Below are 21,711 nucleotides of genomic sequence, written 5' to 3' on the forward strand. Positions count from 1 at the left end.
AGCATAAAAACGTGAATCTCAATATAATTTAAAAATTGAGGAGAAAGCCAGAATAAGACAGTGATACAATTTAAAGAATACCAGTCTTAATTAAAGTTTTATTACTTAGAGGTATACTGTTCCCCTTCTCTTAACCTACAAGAAAACTTCACGAGAGCCGTATACATATTAAATGACTGAAGCAATTATAATTCTTAAGGATATTCAATTTGTTTCAATATTGCCGAAAACTGAGACTACTATAACTGTTATACATGTAGTAGTCTCAGCCGAACTCAATACGTAATATTGTTAATATAAAGTGTGACAAACCAATCAAAAATTTCATGTTTGGAATTATTCATGGTTCACTAGTATTCCTTTCACGGATTTGGCTATACTTTTTGCACCTTTTGGATTACAGCTCTTCGTCTTTTGAATAGGCTTTTGATTTCATATATTTTGTCCTCGAGCATCACTGAAGAGACATGTATTGTCGAAATGCGCATCTGTGCAAGAAAATTGGTACCGTTAATTTAATTCTATATTAACCAGTGACACGTGTCCTATTTTTTAAGAAAAGGGACAGAAAAATATGAAACAAAAATAATCGGTTTTTCAAAACTATATTTTCAAAATGCATTGCATAATTTAAACCGCTTTAAAGTGTTTCATTCTATTTTATGTTTGTGTGTAAACGAAAAGATGATAGCAAGTTAAACTTCAATGTTCATGACTTACAAGTATTATATTTCTTGTGAAATTGATAGATGAGCGGTTTTAATAAATACCGAACATAAGAATATAGCGTAAATGTCAATTAATGGACCTGCAACCCAACGAGAAAATTATAATTTCAGAGGCATCTACATGTACATGTATAACTAGTTTTGAGTTAGAGAAATCATTCAACATATTCAATGCCATATGATTCTATTCAGATTTGTGCGTTTTTCGATTTACGAATAAGTCAATAAGAAAGAAAAAAAGTAATTGACGCAAAAGAAAAAAGAGATACATGAAATAACGAATTAACATAAGTTTACAAATACATACCTCGGTGCATTAATAAAACAACATTTGAACTTATTAATACATTTTTTTCTTATAATTGTAAAATTTTATGTTTATGTACCGGATATAGAGTTCTTCTGAAATTAAAAATCACTTGAATGGGTATTGCTGGTGTAGATACATGTATCACACGTGCTATCTACATGTACAATATACGAAAATGACACGGCTGGGTATTGTATAGTTACTGTAGGTAGATTACTGGCAGGTATATATCACCGGGCGAAGAATAAACTGATTTGTGAAAACGGTTAGGTGTAATTTGTCATTTTTTTAAGGTTTGAATTGCGCTATCTCTTCTTTTTTATAATATGAATTGCGCCAATAAATGGAACTTGACACATTCCCCATTTCCATTCTCAACTTTATTAATTGTGTCACATTTGCCTCGAAACGATTAACCTATTTACACGTACATGTAACATTAGAACACTATTAAATAACTTTATAATTACTAAAATTCGGAATTATGTACTTCTCCTTCCGTATGCCATGTTTTTTGTGTCAATTATATCTTTCCATCAGGTCCCTAGTGAACTTTTTTGTCAGTCTAAGCGTACTAAGGAGGCCTTTTCAGTCTGCAGTATCTGTACCTGCATATAAATACCGAAAAGGACCTCCTCAGTGCACTAATTAAGAAGAAACATTTGAAAACAAGTTTATAATATTTGTGCAATTAAATGATTGTTTTATTGGCGCAAATGAATGTTGCAGTTTTTACAATAAAGTGATGCGAAAAAGAATTGGCGTAATTAAATTGGGGCGCAAATTAATTCTTTTTTAGCTAAACTGGATATCGGCCTTCAAAACATTGTGTATACACAAAACAAAGCAATATTTATCTTCTACGCAGTCTAGCCGGAGAATAAAGGTTTTTGCAATTTGTGTAGGATTTTATTTTAGAATGTAATGAACAAGTAAGAAGATCGTTAGAAACCTTAAGTGAATCGGAAAATGAGCTATGCACGATGAAAGGGAAAAATTCGGTGCGCCGATAAAAAAATTCATGGATGCATGTGATAATAGTAAAATTTCAAGTCTTTAAATAACATCTATTTGTAGAACTGATTATTTTGGTCCTTCAATTATGTGTAGAATAATGATTAAAAAAACCAACATATTATTAAGTCTCTTTCATATTAATACTGTAGATTTGTATTTGATCATCGATTGCAAACATAACGTTCAATGAGAAATATTTCATGTATTCGTACAAAGAACAAATCCACTTTTTTCCGAATACAATTAATTGGTTATTTGGGTAAAAGATTTGCGACAGAATAAGTGAAACTTGGCAAGAAGCTTACTTTTAAGATAAAGAAATAAAGAAATATAAAAAAAAAGGTAGAGTTTTAATTCTGTATTTTACTCATTATGGACTTACGCACTTTTTACAGTCAATACCGAAAATATGAAATACATCGATTTAAATTATGTACACAATAAATATTTTCTGTGTAGTTTTCTGTGTCTACGTTTAAATACGAGTACAATAGTTAACTGTATAATTTGTGTATGTATTTGATCCTATGAGCTCTATATTTTCCTACGGAATAAAGAATTATTACAGTAAAAAAAAAAAAAAGAAAGAGAAACGGTAAATATCCAAGAATACATTTATAAGTTTCGTAAATAGTTGCAAAGGACCACACGTTACTTTCATGCAACGAGTTTTCATAACACTTGGCAATTTGAAACGCATATATATATATGTATGTGATAAATATCTAGTGCCCCGTGTTAAGAGAGAGCCATATCTCTTGCACGTTAAAGACACCCTTTTAGATTTCGAAAAAGAGTAGGCTAATGCCGCTACAAGGCAGCACTCACACCCTTAAAGTGGAAAGGGATTAATATAAGTTGCAAAACTTGTTTCCCAATCCACTATAAATGAATATGTTTAAACTAAAGATCAAGTGCATTTGAGCCAATTAATACCATGTTATACATCTAACTATTTTATTTTCAACAGATTCACAAGTTTTGCAAATTTAAACCGCGTGTGCATATATATTTTATTCATTCGTTTGTTTAAATTGTGGAGAATGTGACTTTACTAAGACTACCCATTTAAAGTTTGAAACACAAAACGATATATAGATACGAGGTCGTTTTGCTTGAGTGATTTACCTGTAAAAAGCCCGGGTCTCATACATGTTTAAAATGAATTAATGCATGTTTGAAATAGCTTAACAGGGGCGTGGCCTATTAGTTTGACGCAACTAACCACCAACTTGATTTCAATTGATTTACCGCAGAGAAATCTATTTAACGGGCGTTAAAATGAATTGATTTGAATTGAAATGAATTAAATATAATTTTTAAATTTTGTCAATCTTTATCAAATAATGATCAATCTCATTTAAATAGCGTTAAAACGTTTTTGTCCGTTCAAGCTAATTTCGGGTTACTAGTGATTGCTTGTCATACGAATGGATCAACGTCGACGATTATACTAAATATTCTTTGTGGACTTATTATTAAGGAAGGTTGCATGTTAATACGTGTGATTTTCATTTCATTAGTTCATATTGGGATTACACGTCATCAATGGAAGTATCTGATTACCACATCATTACATTAAGGTCTGTTTTAGGGTTTTTCATTTCGTCATTCTGTAATTGTTTAGACCATTTTACTTGCGTTCTTTTTTTATCTATTTATCTATTACTCTATATTTTTCTATATTTATACATTATTCTCTTTTCTTTATTTGATATCCTGTATTTCTCTCTCCTTTATTTATTTTAGCCCGTTATTTGCAACTTTCGTCCATTATTCTCTGTTCTGTAGACCCCATCAAGGCACTCATAACCAGATGGTCTATTTAAAATGTTGGATGAAAATCGTTCTTTTACAGATACACGTACAGTTTATTATCTAAAAGACATCTTGAAATCGACACCAAATAATCCAATCACTCTACATAGAATCGTACAAACCTTTGCTGGTGCATTATGATGTCAGCACCAAAATTTGACCTCGCAGTAAAATTTTCACATCTTAACGGTATATACAATAACTATGACTTATTAATTGTGTCCTTTTATTTCGTTGTATAAATATATATAAGACAACATGAGGAACATTGTGTCAATGAGGCAACAATCAAACGACTAAATCATCAACAGAAATTTAGATATCACCAAACGAGCTTTAATAATAAACTAGAATTGAAGAATAATTTTATGTAACTATTGTTTAATACAGCATGTTTAGGGACCGACAGTAAACAAACATTTTCCTTTTTAGTATAGATGTTATATCTAAGAACTTAACATTTATTCAATATTACAGGAGAAATTTTAATGAAAGATATTACCGTCAAAACTAAAAAATCTATTTGTTTTAGATATATTTTGAAGCTATTTGTGGAACAGATTACAAAAGTGATATCGCTATAGACGACGTTGAAATACATCCAGCTAGATGCTGAAATGTTTTGATAACACAGAACTATATATTGTCATCAATATATAATAAGTTATGCTTGTAACATCTACACCTTTTTGTGTATGACAAATGTTTGGTTTTTAGCCAGACTTCCGGTTTTAGAAATTAATTTGGGAATGTTGTAAATATGACAACACAACAAATGCAAATGAACAGAAGATATGACCTAATATTAGAATACTTTAATTGTAAGTGACATTGTCTTAATCAAACTTGAACACGGTAATTTTTGTTGATGGTTTGGTTTCCAATTTAATGTAATAACTATACATAATTAGTATTTCCCAGGCTAGAATCATGGATATCCCAGAGTTTTTATACCCCCGCTTCAAAAAGGGGTATACTGTTTTACCCCTATCTGTCCGTCCGTCCTTCCATCCGTCTGTCAGTCCGTCCGTCCAATGAATATTTTTCGTCACATTTCCTCAGAAAGTGCAATACAAGGATTTCTAAAATTACGAACGCGTTGCTAAACACATTTTCATTGTCTTCAATACATAAATAGATAAAGACATCATTGTTGAATAAGTTCTGGTTGATTGTCTTGATAAACTATAACAGTTTGTCTTAATGACATATTGATTTAATGTATTTTGCAGGTTATGTTTCATTAAATGTGTTTGCAAATACTTACTAATTATGCTGCTTTCATGTTAAAAATTGTTGTGACGATGTGTAACAAATTTGAATTTTGTGAGAATAATGAAGGCCTTCAAAAAATGTTTATCGAACATTTGTAAATGTTGACAAACAAGAGAACCGAGTATAACGTGTGTTTATCTTATATAAGAAACCATGTGATCATAATATTGAATGTATATAAAACTACTTTATTCATAATAAATGTGTAGATATGATTTTGTTATGATACAATTTAGTGCCTAGAAACAGCTCCGTTACGCACAAAATAGAGTATTCACAGTAAGACAACTGTCAAAAATTTCCATTGATGATTACTGTAAAATGTGGTTCCTATGCATTTATAAACGTTTATAAACGAGTCATCGACATGCCATATTATGAAGCAAAAAACACCAAAACCTGTTTTTGCTGAAAAAAAAACTTCACTGAAAGACAAAATCCATGTATTTAAATACTATTATATCAAATATCTCAGTCAACATAAGATGAAACGGTGTAACTTGATTTCAAATCATAGTAATATCGACCAGAGACCACATGTAGTTGGATTAGTCATTTGTAGGTCACAGTACGGCTTTTGAACAATGAGAAAAAACAATACCAGATAGTAAGTTAATAAGCCAAAAACAGAACAAAATGGTTATCATTTCAACGGTTCGATGGCGTGCTTTATAATGAAACAATAAACAATTTCTTGCGAAAAGTTAAACACCAGTTTTTTTGAGGTACTTCATAATTTTCATTTCTGAAAAAAAGTGTAAATTGAATAGATCTAATATTCCGGCATCGCCAGCCTGCAGAGTATATATCTCCCAATTGATACGATATTCCTGGTCTTGTATATTCTATCACCTTTTCGTTGATAGAAATTTGTTGGGCACAAGGAAGCTATTTTGAAGTTGAAATCACACTTTTGTAAATTTAACGGAAGCTATCACGAGTAAGTAGACCATTTTGGCATATTCGTTTCTCAGATGATATTGGATATGTTCCACAGTTGTAACTACGATCAAATTCTCTTTCCACAAATGTGAATAAACTCATCAAAGATACCGGGACTAAATTTTGTATATACGCCAGACGCACGTTTCGTCTACAAAAGACTCATCAGTGACCAACCGAATTAAGACTATATACAAAATTAGCAATCCAACGGTTGCCACATGTGGAACTGGATCTATATACCCTTCCGAAGCACATAAGACACATTGTGTTTGTTTTGCTTAGTCTTTAGTTTTCTATGTTTTGTATTGTGTACTATTGATTGTCTGTTTTTTTATTTTTTTAGCCGTGGCATTTTCAGTTAATTTTCGATCTATGAGTTTAAATGTCTGTCTGGTATCTTTCGTCCCTCTTTTGTTACTGATTACAATGGATATTTACACTCCGAAAAGAGTCAATTGTTATTCATAAGAATAGAAATTGATCATTGTTTAAATAAGAGGAGCCTAAATAATTACTAAAGGTGTTCATTAGAAGTTGTTTAAAAATATATGTTATAAAAAAACAATTTAAATAATTCCAACGGCGGAAAATCTGAGGCATCTAATTCGAATATAAAAAAAGCAACTTTAGATTCTCCTAATTTTGAAGTGAAGATTTTGAATTCCAATCTCTATTCAATGCATTAATCTTTAAAAATGGGGATTCTAACTCCCGGACAACCCTTTTTAATTGCCCCTACAAATGAAGGCCCAATATATTCAATCTGTATTTTTAAATGTTGAGCGTGTCCGGTCGTCGGGTTTTTAATTCAGACACACATATCCCTTAGTATGTTCTTATATGCATGTTTGTTTATAAATGTGAAGGTGGGAGACTTTTTTTTTTATAGTATAATATATGCTGAATTATGAAGCTTACACAACAACGTTAATGCAGATTCAAAGTCATAATTATTTTAAAAAAATATTTCAACATACACTAAACTTATTTGAGCATTTGCTAAACTCATTTCAACATGTGCTAAACACATTTCAGCATATGCTAAAAATCATTTCACTTTATGGTAAGCTCATTTCAGCATATCCTAAACTCATTTCAACACATACTTATTTCATTTAAGCATATCCTCAATTCAATAGTCCTAGCCCTCCCCAACCAAAATCAGATGGAAGCTCTCCTCATAAAAATGTTGACATTCATTGCAGATTTTTTATCAACTTAAAACGGTTAATGCTTAGTTAACGTTTTCAATACTTGATAATTCCATTTATAGAATGATGAACTGTGTGACATCTTGTTTTTGATATTGTAAATAAAATAGAAAATTATGTGATCATCAACATGTTAAGTATTCGATAGGAGAGCACGATGCAATTGTCTAACCAACTAGCTGAGAAAGGGAGTTGTTCATTGGAGATCAAAATTAATAAATCAATATACATATACATATACTAAATTATAATTCAGCAAAAGCTAAATTGATTACAGGATAAGCTTAATTCGTTTAAGCACACGCTTAACGAGTTTAAGTATTAGCTAAATTTATTTTACTACTTGTATATACAAAAAAGAACTATGTACAACAAAAGGATGTACATTTGATCATATATGAGAAGTTTTATATCTATGACCTTGATTCCGCACCATCATTTCTGTATAAGCCAACCAATTCAGCATATAAAATTAATTGATTTTTCATAAACTAACATCATTGAAGCATGCCATGAAGTGATTTAAGCAAACTCTAAAATCGTTAATCATGATCGTGATTCCACGCTATAATCCACTGTTCATTTTAGGTACAATTCATTAAATTTTATTATTTATATTTACAACATACAAAATTACAGTTCTTTTTTTCATTTAGATAAAATCTACTTTTTTATCAAACATAAACCACAAACAATGAGTAAAACTGGTTTTGACTTTACATAAAAAAAACACTTTTTCATTAATTTATTTTGAAGTTGTCTATACAGAAATTAGTTATAAAGGGTGATCTCTCCTGCAGTCAAAATGAACAATCAGTATATGTTCAATTAAACAACTACATTACTGTACATATTTGATTTTAGAGACATAACAAAATATAGAATCGGTTTTTATGAGTGAAAAAAAAAGGTTTCCGCACAAAAACACTTTAAAAAAGTCAGTATTTAATATATGTTCTAGATACAGTACTATAGTTACAGTTAAATTACAGATTTTAATATACACTTTCGAAAAGAAGGAGTTAACTTAGTTTTACTTAATTCGTGCACTTAGAAAACCTTGAGTAATGATTTAAGTAAGTAGTAGTGTCAATTTTTTCTAACAATGTTATAGCGAATAGTGTTAATCAAAAAAGATATCAGCACTATTCCAATTTGTGTAATAGTTGCAACTAGAACATATATATGCTACAGACAAAAAGAGCAGCTTGGAATCAAAACAACGTTGATCAAACATGTAAATAATGTGAGCATGCTGAAGAAACACTAATACGCTTGTTGCTGTGTTGTTTAGCCCTGGACTTAATTGAACACCCGTACTGAAAAACAGTATATGTAAATGTTGTGAGCTTCCTGCTTTGCAATATACGAAAACACAGCTAGACATTTTGCTACCAATTATTAATATTACTTATTACAATATATTTAAAAGATAAAACTATATTAATTTTTGGAATATTCTTTAAGCGAAATTGCATTGAATTAATGTGATTTAGATTGAAATATATGAAGGTTGTTCATTGGTGCATTTATTATTTTTCTTTTTGATAAATGTCGTTTATGATGTAACTCTGCATCAAGTAATAAATTATATTGGCAGACACATATTTTTTTTTTTAAATAATCTACCTTTTCGAAAAAAATGTTTCATATCAACTTATGAAAGTTTAATTATATTCACAATCTGTTTTTATTTTCATCGTTACATGTATCTACAATCAACATATCATCAATTTAGTTTGGGTTTCCGTTAATTTAACTAAAGGAAACAGCAGATAATTTCCATTGTTTTCAAAGTACGGATATCTCGTAGCTTGATATGAAAAATGCTCCCCACTGAATAATCAAATTTCAATCACACAGAAGTAAACAAGGAAATGTTTATTTCGATATAAAAGTGATCCAAGTTCCGTCCGTAAATCAAAACAAGTCGACTAATACTTTTCGGAGAAAGCTTTGTTCATAATAACATTTCAATTAAATGGCTGTTAATTATAAAAAGAGCTCTCGTACTTATGAAAATGAAAAGTTTGACAGAAACGTAGCTGGTGTTGAGGATGAAGATGATGATCAAGCAGATTATGAGGAAATTGCCGAATATGCTGATAAACCACCAGAAACAAAAAAGATTGAGAACAAATATACAGATTGGAATGAACGTGGTGCAAAAAATCGGAATGAACGTAGCAAAAAATCATTAGGGAACAACAAAAATGAAAACACAAAAAATGTCAGCTTAAAATTACCTACGAAGCAAAAACTTGTGGATGTAAAAGTAGTCAAAAGAATATGGAGAACCGCATGCGCAATATCTGCAGTTGTATGTGTTGTCTTACTGTTAGCTGTTGGTGTACTATTGGGGTTGTTGCTATCAACAAAAGGTAATAAATTGATTTAATCAAAACGACAGTAAAGAATGATTTTTTTTTATGTTTGCAAAAAGAAAAAAAAGAAACAAAAACAATACCCATTACCATTTATTCAACCAATCTACGTTTTAAATGTGAGATAAATAAAAGGGATGTAGGGAAGACAACATTTTAATATCTGGTCGACCCGTAAATGATTAGTTGGGCCTGACATCCATGGTATTTGTCATAGATTATGTACAAAGTCCTTTGTTTTTCTTTCATTTATCTGTAATGACTATAATTGTTTTGTGTATGCATTGTTAAAGCTATAGCAATTATTATTTATCACTATAATTTCTTGTCCTTTTTGAACTATGTACCAAAATGTTACAAATACATACATTTTGCCACTTTATTTATATCATCCCCATGTGCATATGTACATTGTTTTCATAATGGGAATTGTTCTGTTTCTGGAGATAAAGCAATATGCAACTGTCATGATGGTTTTTATGGATCAAAATGTGAAGGTACATGCAAGTATATTAAAAAAAAATATTTAAAAGCTTTTTAATATCTAAAGTTGGTACATGTAAACTGACATAAGTCTTGTCCATAATTCTATTTTTCTTTAATTCATTATCATATAAGTTCCATATTATTAAGAATTGTGGATTTACTCCTTGGTTTTGATTGTTATTGTCTTCGTTATACAAATTATATTCAAAGTAACGCCTTTTTTTAACTCCTAGTTTTTTTGTAACTGTTTTATATATGACTGAATCTGTAAGTATGAGTTTTCCTATAATTTGACGCTTTTTGGGAACGAAATCTTAATTTCCAAAGTTATTTCCAATAACAATTATTTTAGACAAATAATACCTAAGTTTTGAAAGAAAAAAAAGAAGTTTTTAGATGTATCTACAAAAAAATCTGTGTGTACTAACTGATTCTATAATTTTAAAAAAGAGGGGCGACAGATACCAGAGTGATAGTTACTTAACAACACATAAAATTATGAATATGGACACACACGATTTATTGGTTTTGTATGTTCTCATATTATTTTAAAATAGCATATCTTTTTTTCCTATCAGATACTCCATGCGGCAGCTATAGCTGTTACAACGGTGGGACGTGTTTTATTGATCAATTGAAGCCAAAATGTGCTTGCAAAGAAGGATTTACTGGTGACCACTGTACAAGTAAGTTTGAGAAACATAGAAAGAAATCCATCTAATAGATTCAATCGTCGAATACACATTTTGTATACAAATAATATATACATTGGAAACCTTCATAGAAAAAGCATTTATTAAATTACTATAGAAATAAATTGCTCATGAAATAACTTCGGTTTATTTTCTTTTGCCAATTGTCGAAATATACCAGTTCTCCATATAAATATTCAGCATATAAATATTTGTAATTGAAGTCACTTGGCAAGTTTTGTGTTTGGTGTTTTCTTTAGAAATGTTTTATTTGTTTGCCTGCATTGATACGGGTAAAAGAAATTGGATAACTCAACAAGTTCAGTTTTTTTTTATCGCCGTTTATAACTTTGTTGTGCCCATAAGCAGTTGTTGCAGAGTGTTTCCTAAAGAGATTTAGCAATCTCATTGTTTCAGTTTTCTTTAAGACATCTTTAAAAAAAACAATCTATAATTTTCGAAAAGTGGATTTTGCCATATACATGTACCAGTCTGTTGATATTGGACATTTGCGCAAACGCAATGGGAAGACGGAGAAGATACGATTAGATATTTTGACCAGAGTTGTCTGATTATAGTGCTTAACAAGATTTTGTTTTGAATTTATAATTATAACACATTAAAATGAGACAGACAAATATTTTTTTCTGTTAAATTTATCTAATTTCTCTACATATGGTAAATCTGGTGAAATAATAAGAAATGGCAATTCTTAACGTTTTGACTTTTAGATTCATTGATACAAAGTAATATAGACTCGTCTAGTGTTCAGTTAAAAGATCATTTAAGTTACTGTACACATTCGTGCACGTTCGAATTGAATCAATTCATTGAATACATGTATGAGAAAATGGAAAATTGGATATAAATAAAAACCAGTAATAACTTGATTCAATTAAATTGTGTAAGATTCAATAATAATGACTGGTCTACATCGCTATGAATAATGGAGATAAACTGTGTGTGCATTTCTCTCTAACAAAATAAACATTTCGAAACGTTTATGCCGTTTGTTATCGTGTTCTAAACGCCACAAAAGTAGAAACAAATACAGCGTGTAATAAGTGTTGACTGACCCTTATTGAATTTTCGATAAGGCATGCACATGTTGTTGGTAAACAGACTTATTGCAAAAGTTGAAACAAATACATTGTTTAATCAGGCTGAAGTTTGGAAAAATGTAGCTTTTGTACTAACAAACGATAAACGACAAACTGTAGACGCATTTTTAGATAGTGCATAGTTTTTAAAAATTTATGTAAACCTTGTATGTAAGAAACCAATGATTAAAACATGTGTTGCTTAGTAGTTCGAATTGTTTGTAGCAGAAAGAAATGCAATAAGTATTATTCATTTGCATTTTTAACGCAATAGAAGATGTGTGCTTCAAATGTCTACATAGTAATTGACCTTATACAAATACCTAACTCTTTTCAAAGATAATTATATTGTTTCACAAGTTATACATGGATATAAAGTCAATCATATCCTAAAAGACTTGCTAAATATTTCCTTATGATTGGGTTTGTGGTATTATTATTCAGTGCGTTCAAATGAACCTCGATTTTGAGTAACTTTCTTTCGAACACATACGACGCAAACGGCTAAGCGCGTACATGTTTTGATCATTTGTTTCTAACATACGCTTGCAAAGTTTACATAAACTTAGACAAACTATGCACTCGCTAAACATGCGTCAACAGTTTGTCGTTCATCGTTTAGTAGTCCAAACGCTTCATTCGTCCTACATTCAACCTGATTAAACTATGTTTTTGTTTCTACGTTTGTATAGAGAATGTTTACATGCATAAATGAAAGTTCACACTGTGTCAGTAAATACTGATTAAACAATGTATTTGCCTCTACTTTAGTAGCGTTTAGAAAATTACAACAAACACTACACAACGTTAACAAAAGTGCATCCATAGCAAAAACCGAATTACCACACAAAATGGTCACACATTATAAACAGAAATATAGGCACTGCGTTCAAATACGGGGGTAACAAATGCATAAACATTGTCACAAATATTTGAATTCCAGTTTGATGTTTAAATTCATCAATACAAAATATAATTGAGAATGGAAAAGTTGAATATGTCCAAGAGACTTCAACTCGACCAAACAGCCGAAGGCCACCGTCGGGTCTTCAATGCAAAGAGAAGATCCTACAAGGTCCTACGGAAGTGGACAACACCCTGTTTTAAAACTTGATATAAAAACTAACTATAAAAATAACAATTTATTGATGTAATGTTATCTTAAAGGAATGCAACACCATTATGATCTTTAATACAATCTTTTGCTAATGAATACTTTACTCATTTAAACAACAAGTATGATCCACTGAACTGAATGACTATTCTGTAAGACTTTATACTATCAACTGTTTTTTTTTTTCATAATCATACTTCATTTAATCACAAAAAAAATATTTCAACACTACTTATATATTGTATATTTTTGTTTCTAGCAACACCATGTTCAAGATCACCTTGTGAACACGGTGGTACTTGTTCGGTGAAAGGTTCAGGATTTTCTTGTGCTTGTGAAAACGGGTTTACAGGATTGCAATGCGAAAGTAAGAAATAATACCTTCACTTTATATACTATTTGTATGGCATATATATAAATTGAGATTTAATACACGCCATTAAGACAGCAACTAACAAAGGCAAACTTACCAAAATGCTATTCATAGAGTTCATTAAAAATATAACAGTAGTATATACAATGTTAAACATAATGGTTGTTTGGAGTAGAGAGAACGAAAATTAAACAATATCAAAGAACTCTACATATATAACCGATATTATCCGAGTAGCCGAGTACTCACAAGTATCTGCACCGAGTGCAAGACCATCGATTCCAAAAATATTTCCATCACTTATGCAGCAAAATTCTGTCAGAATAAGGTCAACAGTGTAAGTGCGTATACGAATTCTTAAAAACATTTTTGAAATAAAATAATATTAATATCGTTATTCAATTATTTACTCTTTTAGTATTTTCGAGCAAACGTCTACTTTTTTACTGTTATACTCTTGCATCGATACTATTACATTATATTTAAACTATAAACAAGTGTTAATTTCGTTTTCTATTTAGAAAAGGGGATTTACATTTTCATGTATAACTAGAGAAACACCAAATGTTATGTACATGTACCATGTTTATTTACATGATGAGCGTTGTTGTTTGTCTTTTTTTCTCCTGTTTTTTTTTTGAGGAGGTAAAAGGATAATGGGTTGAGTTTATATATTTTATTTCAATTTCTGTAACAGAATCTATATCATGTATAATTCATGATGGCGTTGTTAAGATGGCATGTACCATGTTTATTTACATGATGTGCGTTGTTGTTTGTCTTTTTTTCTCCTGTTTTTTTTTTGGAGGAGGTAAAAGGATAATGGGTTGAGTTTATATATATTTTTTCCAATTTCTGTAACAGTATCTATATCATGTATAATTCATGATGGCGTTGTTAAAATGGCATGTACCTTGTTAATTTACATGATGTGCGTTGTTGTTTGTCTTTATTTCTTCATGTTTTTTTTTGGAGGAGGTACCGGGTAATGGGTTGAGTTTGTGTTTTTTGTTCCAATTTTTGTAACAGTATTTATTTCATGTATAATTCCTGATGGCGTTGTTAAGTTGTCATATTTTAACAGTAACTGTCAATTACATATTAATATTTTCATAAGTAGCAAAAAAATCTTCCAAAGTATACACACGTGGTAAAAACAGGACTGCAGAAATTGGCTCATCCTTCACATATTTTGACAGCTGTTTCAGTCCTGTTTCTTTTTCTTTTAGAAAACATATAAAATGCATAGCATAACCATATTTTAGATTTGTTTTAAATTTATATACTCTGTCATAACTTTGACTTTGACTTTGTAATTACGTATACACATTTTCATTAATTATTAAATTCATATTAACCAATTGTTTGAATTCGCAGTTGTTATAAGAACTAAATAAGTGATTATTATATTTAAAAGGTACTATAAGAATTTCAAGTGTTTTTGTATGTTTTCAAATTCTTTTATCATAACAATTGGGTTTTGAATCAGGTACTCCATGCGTTAGCTATAGCTGTCACAATGGAGGAACGTGTTTACTTGATAATTTGCAGCCAAACTGTACATGCAACATTGGATTTTCTGGTGTCCACTGTGAAAGTAAGTTTATGATTATAGATCAAAAAATAAACACCCGAAAAACAAAAAATATGTATATACATGTATGCATGCATGTTGTCTATCAGGTTGGCATACAAGTTTCAACTAAGAAAGAAAAGTAAAACATGGAAAAGAGTTTCATATGTTTCCACTATTTCAAAGTTAAGAGTTGTTCCTCTACTAGATTTTACGTTTTATTGAAATGCGCTTAATCTTTTCAAGGGTGGATATATAAGAAAAGGAGGGGGGTTAAAATCTAACCATCTAGTTTAACGGTTTGATCCCTGTCCAAATAACATTAACGGTGTCGATTTTACAGCAACGGTCATAAGGTGAAAACTTATAACAAAATTGAAGTACTTATTAAACAACTAAGACACAAAAGAATATAAAATAAAAATTCAGAGCCAGACATGAGGGAGATAAATTGATTTTTTTTTAAAATATTTTAAAAATGCTGGAAACCAGAATTTACAATAAACAAATGTTCGATATTTGGTGATTTTTTAATCACAAATGTTCATAAATCATAAGGAGATGCAGTATGTATGAACACATATCCGTACAAATGAAAGACAAATAATTGCTTTATTGACCATATTCTGGACAAGTTGTTAACACTATAAAAAAAAGCGTTATAAAATTATTCCCCATTTTCTTCAACGTCATATTTTCTGTCTTTTTGTCCTTTTTTATTTGTTTGAATTAACGTGATATGAATATTATTCTATTTTTTAGTTTATGTTGCTGACTTTGAAACCAGCTTTGATTCCATGTTTATTCAAGACCAGAATGACGATTTCAATTGGCTAGTACATTCGGTAATATATTTATCTTTCAAATTCCAAAAGCGCCAAAAAATATGTAGACTTATGGTTATGAAAGTGGTAGTAAATGTAGTAACAGTGATTTAAAATAAGCATTATGCTTGTGTCTGAAGTATACAAATATTAAGAAGATGGGACGATAAGGCTCTTAGTTGGACCAAAAACTACTGCAAATTTAATAGTTGTCATACACTTTCTTAAATTACTGAAGCCTTGATGGTACAAGGTATTCAGAAAAAGAAATATTTGACATTGAATAAGTTAACATTGTAACAAATCATGACTTGATTTGCATATTTTGTAAAAACGTTAAAATTTTACTTGTTTTTCATCAAGTTCAAGTATATTTTAGAATGAAAAACTGTGTGCGCTCCCAAGAAACAACTTTATTTTGGTGAGATTATGTCAATAGTAATAATAAAGATTCTGTTAAATTGTTTTGTTATTTCTTGGCTGAGCAGTATGTTTCCACAACGGAAATAAAGATAGAAAACTGCATAATTTTTTTTATTTTCCATCGTTTTTGTGAAAACAGAACATATTATGACGTAATTGTGACGTCATCAGATAAAAATCTTCATGTTTTTCATTTATATTTCTGGGCCCTATACACTTGTAAACATTTTGTGCCAATTTGAAATAGTTATCAAACATTTTATTATTGTAGGCCAAAACCATGCCTTAATGCCCTAATTCTATTACCTATTACTCTCCAAATTTGCACATATTATTTAAGATCGAGACCGATTCAGCTGTTTTTTAAAATTCCAAGATGGAGAAAGACACCTTTTTATCTTAATATTGCCTTTTTATTAATTTTTGATTTTGTCTTGTACGTTGTTGTATTTATATAAAAAAAAAACACTAATAATTATCGGATACAAATGATGAAACTAATTTGAGCGTTTTGTTTGTTCTGCAGGGTAAAACATCCAGTTCTAATACTGGTCCTTTGGAAGCTTATAAAGGCGTTCACTACTTATATTTTGAAACATCGAATGGAAATGAGGGATCTATTGCACGATTAGTATCACGAGGCTTCATATTTGGTAAGAGCATTGCATTTTTTCTAAGTTTTTAAACTAATAATCAAAAAGTTCGTTTTCAAAATATTCGGTATTTCGGGGTTTGGGAACAAAAATAAATCTAAGTTTGTACTTTATAAACAACATATTCAGTCGATATATTGTTCCTAAAATAAGAAAATAAACAAATAGTGAAATGAAAATGATAACTTGTACTCAAAATATCGTGTTTAAAATTTTTACATGGCCTATAAATATACTAGTATTCCACTCTGTGGTTGTACTCTCAAACGGTAACCACTTATCGATGCTTCTTCGAAAACGTATGATCATATATGTAGTTAGATTATGTACTAATTGTAGATTCCCCTGGATGTTTGAAGTTTCATTATAATATGAATGGTGCTACAATTGGTGCCTTAAACGTTTATCAAGGAAACAGGCGAATTTGGAGAAAAACCGGAAATCAAGGAAATCATTGGCAACTTGCCGAACTTGTTCTTCAAGCTAACAGTTGCAATTGCTCTAAGGTAAACATATAATAATTAAAAGGTCTAAAGAACGTGTCACGCTAACCTAGGAATTAATACGTATCTTCAACTTTGAATACTCGTTAAATACAAGACAACACTATTGTTCCTGACAAAGATCTCTTTTTTTTTTTTATCTTGCATTGTATTGCTGATTATGTTGTTGTAATAATTTTTCCCCATCTTCTTTGGTTATTTTTCAAATTACTTAAAAGGTAAACTAATCTGTAATGAGCAATCCCTCTAAAGTATTTTGCGACTATCATCAATTTCCGTAAAATCTAACTTATTTGAAGACCTGGTGTTGCTGATCGTTTTTGCTAAATGTCCATGTATCTATTATAGTATCGAGATGATTTGTAATGTTTAAACAGATTTATAGTGATGGTTTCTATTATTTGCAACTCAATAACCAGTTTGATACTCGATCTGTTATTTTTATCTAAAGGTTATCCAACAGGTAGACTACTCTATATATGACACCAATGAACTAAAATATGTACAACTGCTGTTTGTGTGCTAAAACGAACTAGTTTTAATTTCTTATTTAATTATTACATATATATATATATATACATATGTATGACTGGTACAAAGGAGTAGGTTCGTCTAACGAAAGATTTTAGGCACTTTTTAAACACTTAATAGTTATCAAAGGTACCAGGATTATAATTTAGTACGCCAGACGCGCGTTTCGTCTACACAAGACTCATCAGTGACGCTCATATCAAAATATGTATAAAGCCAAACAAGTGAAAAGAAGTTGAAGAGCATTGAGGATCCAAAAGTCCAGAAAGTTGTGCAAAATACCGGTAACGTAATCTATGCCTGGGATAAGAAAATCCTTAGTTTTTCGGTAAATTCAAAGTTTTGTAAACAGGAATTTATAAAATGACCACATTAATGGTTCATGTCAACACCGAAGTGTCTTTTTCAATAGATTCAATTAGTTTATGTGAAAGATTTTAACGGATTAAGTAATTAAAAACGCTATGATTCGAGCTTCAATACGAAAAAAAGTCTATCAAATATGCCAAACAACGTCACTTTTCAGATGTTTGTTTTGTCAAAAATGCAGGTGGTCGCATCCGTGTTCATTCTCAACCTTTATATACGTTATGTTTTATCATCAACTTACATTTCAATAGTATGAATGAACACGAATGCGGCTACTTTCATTTAAGACGGAAAATGCTAAAATTGTGAAGATTTCCGTAATTTAGCATGACTTAATGATGCTAGTACCCGATATAGGTGCATTGTATTGCCAACAACAGTCCATTTATATGTAGCAGAAGCATTCTACTTTCCAGTAATTAGCTAAAAGATGATATTTTCACAATTTTGTAAAACTGCTATAAAAAAGGGGTCTTACTGAACTTACTCCTTTGTACTAGTACAAACTTTAACTATCAAGTCATAGGTACAAACTCATTGCGAAAGGTATAAACGCTGAAAAGTAGTACAAATCGTCATTAAATAGCAAAAATGTCAAAAAGAGGCATACTTATGTGCCATGTCGGCCATGTTGATTGCCAGATACTCCAACGGTTGAGTATGGCCATGTTTGATTACATTGTCAATTATAAATAGGGACAGTACAGGAAAAACAGAGATTTGAACCTATACCAATAAGTTTTTAATTCTAACTTGAGTCTTTAATAGCTCATTGGTCTTAGCTGGCGACTACAAACTAATACAAAACGATCATTATTATGTATATGTAAAAGCAATAAATTAGTGTCTGTTGTACAATGTACCAACGTGTACCATATTATATTTATTCATAAGAATTTAAAAAAAAAGACATTTAAGTTGCAACACATTAATAGCCGTACGGTTTCGTCGATGTGTTGATTTCAGTCATTCTTAAAAGAGGGACGACAGATACCAAAGGGACAGTCAAACTCATAAATCTAAAACAAACTGACGCCATGGCATAACAGTTATCAAGGAGGGGTTCAATTCTCATTGAAGACATATCAATTTTTCAACAGTTAAAGCAAGTTGATAAATTAATGCGATTAGTAAACAGAAATCTGTTAATTATCCAATCTAAACTTAATGAAATTATGCATAAAAAAAGTAACACATTGAATGTAATTTGTTGAGTCAGTTTCAGCAACATATTCAAAAAGCGTTGATTCTAGAAAAAAACAATGGTTTGATAAAAATAATCCTTGGTATAATGGTTATTTCTCAGAACAAAACATTTATAGAAGATATTTAAATGGAAATTATCTCCATCAAAATCTTAACAATAATTCTATTTTTTTTTAGATATATTTTGAAGCCGTCCATGGAACAAGTCACACTGGTGATATTGCTATTGACAACGTTGAAGTTCATCTATCAAGATGCTGATATTCCTCGATTTCACAGAATATATAACGAGTCTTGATTTGTGAAGTGAACACCTTTATATTGCTTTCAATGGAAGTTGTAAATAAGGCAACACTACAATTTTAAATGACCCGTAAATACTCTGTATAATCGGAATACTTAAATTATAATAACATTAACGGTACCAATCTTGACTTGGATAAACTTCATTGATTATTTTCAAATTGAAGAAGCGACATAATCTTTTAGTGGAAGATATTAGCAAGCAAAATCGAGAGAATTGTTTAAATGATAATACATGCATGAAAATTAGCACGAACCACTATTGTTATATACTTTTTTTCAGTTAAAAACTGCTGGCCATGAAAAACAAGGCCTTTTTCAAAAATTGCTGGGTTTTTTCAGTTCGAAAATATTTATTTTTTTGGAATTTAAATTTTTTTTATCAGGTTTGGTGGCTACATTCCCTGCATGTGACGTATTTAAAAGAAATGAATATTTGACTCTTCAGGGTTTGCGGATGCGCGAAATGAAATAAAATTCACACATACACATTTGAACTATTTACTATTCACTTGGGGAATTTGGATTTTTAATGATATTATGAATTGGTTTGATAATATTTTTATTGTTATTGAAACAAATGCGGTTATCTATTTTGCTCATGATTTGCCTCCACTACCAGGGCACAATAATGTAAATCGTAGTCCATCAAACAGACGAGGGTTTGAAGTTCGTAAACATATCTTGGTCGTCATTCAATTCCTCTAAAAACCTATGCTCTTCTATTTATAAGTAAGTGTAACTTCTACATGCATGATGCCACTGTTTGAAAACACGCCCATTCAGTTGAATTGATCGAGCATTCGATGTATTAACTGAAAAAAGTGGTTAAGTTTCAAATCCCAACCAAATACAATTAAAGCTGCATATCAATTATTGTTGGTATTGGCGAAGCAAATTCAGTAGGAATGGCTAGATTTGTACGGAGAAGATAAGTTTATCGTTATGTTTAGTGGATAGTACATTGAGATTGCTACATTAAAAAATTGGGTGATATATTGCATGCAAGTGAATAGACTTGTGCCCTCACTGAAGTGAAGAGGTCAGCTTGGCAGACAATGGAAGTATTTCCGGATGTAACGGATGTTTTAACTCGCTTTAATTTTGAATGAATGAATGGCATGATTTGAATCATTTGTCAGGAAACAGCGCCCTTATGATGCTATCCGCCTACCAGAGGTTCTCTTCCGGAGCACATCTAAAGAGAAGAATATCAAGGTGGACTCAATCTGTTTGATGCATTCAACAGGTACACGTACCAAGTCATGAACACTGGGTTCGGATGAATGAAAAAATACCAATGCCAGTAGGAAACCAAAATGGACTTCTTTGGCTGCCGTTGAACCCTCATATCAGAAACTTTTGAAATGCGGATGCAACAAATCCACCGGTGTTGATAACTGTAAACATTATCGCTCTGGCCTTCTATGTACGGGTTTGTGTATTGGCAACTGTCAGATATAATAAGAAATGCAACTTGTCTTTTCTTACCAAACTAGTTATTTGAACTTCACAAAATGTATGATATCTCTTATAAATAAGAAGAAAATGAAGAAAAAAAATGAAGTTTTCAACGTTTTTGTCGCCATTTTTGGAACCGGAAGTCACTTTTTCGTGATGTATGTATTGTTTTATCGTACTTTATGTATGGATAATAATTTTTAAAAGGTTTATATCTAAATTATTTAGTGAGTTTTATTTCACATTCTAAATGAGCCGCAAGGCGTATTAAAACCTGAACGCATTAGAAAGGAATATCCCACTTCAGTGTTGTCGGTAAAATAGGATACTAAATTTTACAAATCTTTATAAGATTAATATTTTTTGACGGTAGATAAGTCAGATAATGCATATTCTACGTTTTTTCTTGAAG

At 30.6% G+C, this 21,711-nt stretch overlaps 2 protein-coding genes across 2 annotated transcripts in view; both read left to right on the plus strand.

Annotated features, from left to right (window-relative positions):
• The window catches only part of LOC134705432 (delta-like protein C), a 49,409-nt gene extending 44,053 nt beyond the window's left edge, over nt 1-5,356 (plus strand). The window contains exon 14 of the mRNA XM_063564193.1: nt 4,406-5,356. The gene's annotated coding sequence lies outside the window, so the exon portion shown is untranslated. The remainder of the gene's footprint in view (nt 1-4,405) is intronic.
• A 3,875-nt stretch (nt 5,357-9,231) lies between these two features.
• Nucleotides 9,232-21,476, plus strand: LOC134707101 (MAM and LDL-receptor class A domain-containing protein 1-like). The gene is made up of 9 exons (XM_063566621.1): nt 9,232-9,685; nt 10,078-10,185; nt 10,753-10,860; nt 13,340-13,447; nt 14,943-15,050; nt 15,789-15,871; nt 16,800-16,926; nt 17,266-17,432; nt 19,713-21,476. Exons 1-9 carry the CDS (start codon nt 9,286-9,288, stop codon nt 19,794-19,796), a joined length of 1,293 nt encoding a protein of 430 aa, XP_063422691.1. The 5' UTR covers nt 9,232-9,285; the 3' UTR covers nt 19,797-21,476.
• Nucleotides 21,477-21,711: the final 235 nt, after the last annotated feature.

This window comes from Mytilus trossulus, chromosome 1 (assembly GCF_036588685.1).
Source record: "Mytilus trossulus isolate FHL-02 chromosome 1, PNRI_Mtr1.1.1.hap1, whole genome shotgun sequence".
Taxonomy (NCBI): domain Eukaryota; kingdom Metazoa; phylum Mollusca; class Bivalvia; order Mytilida; family Mytilidae; genus Mytilus; species Mytilus trossulus.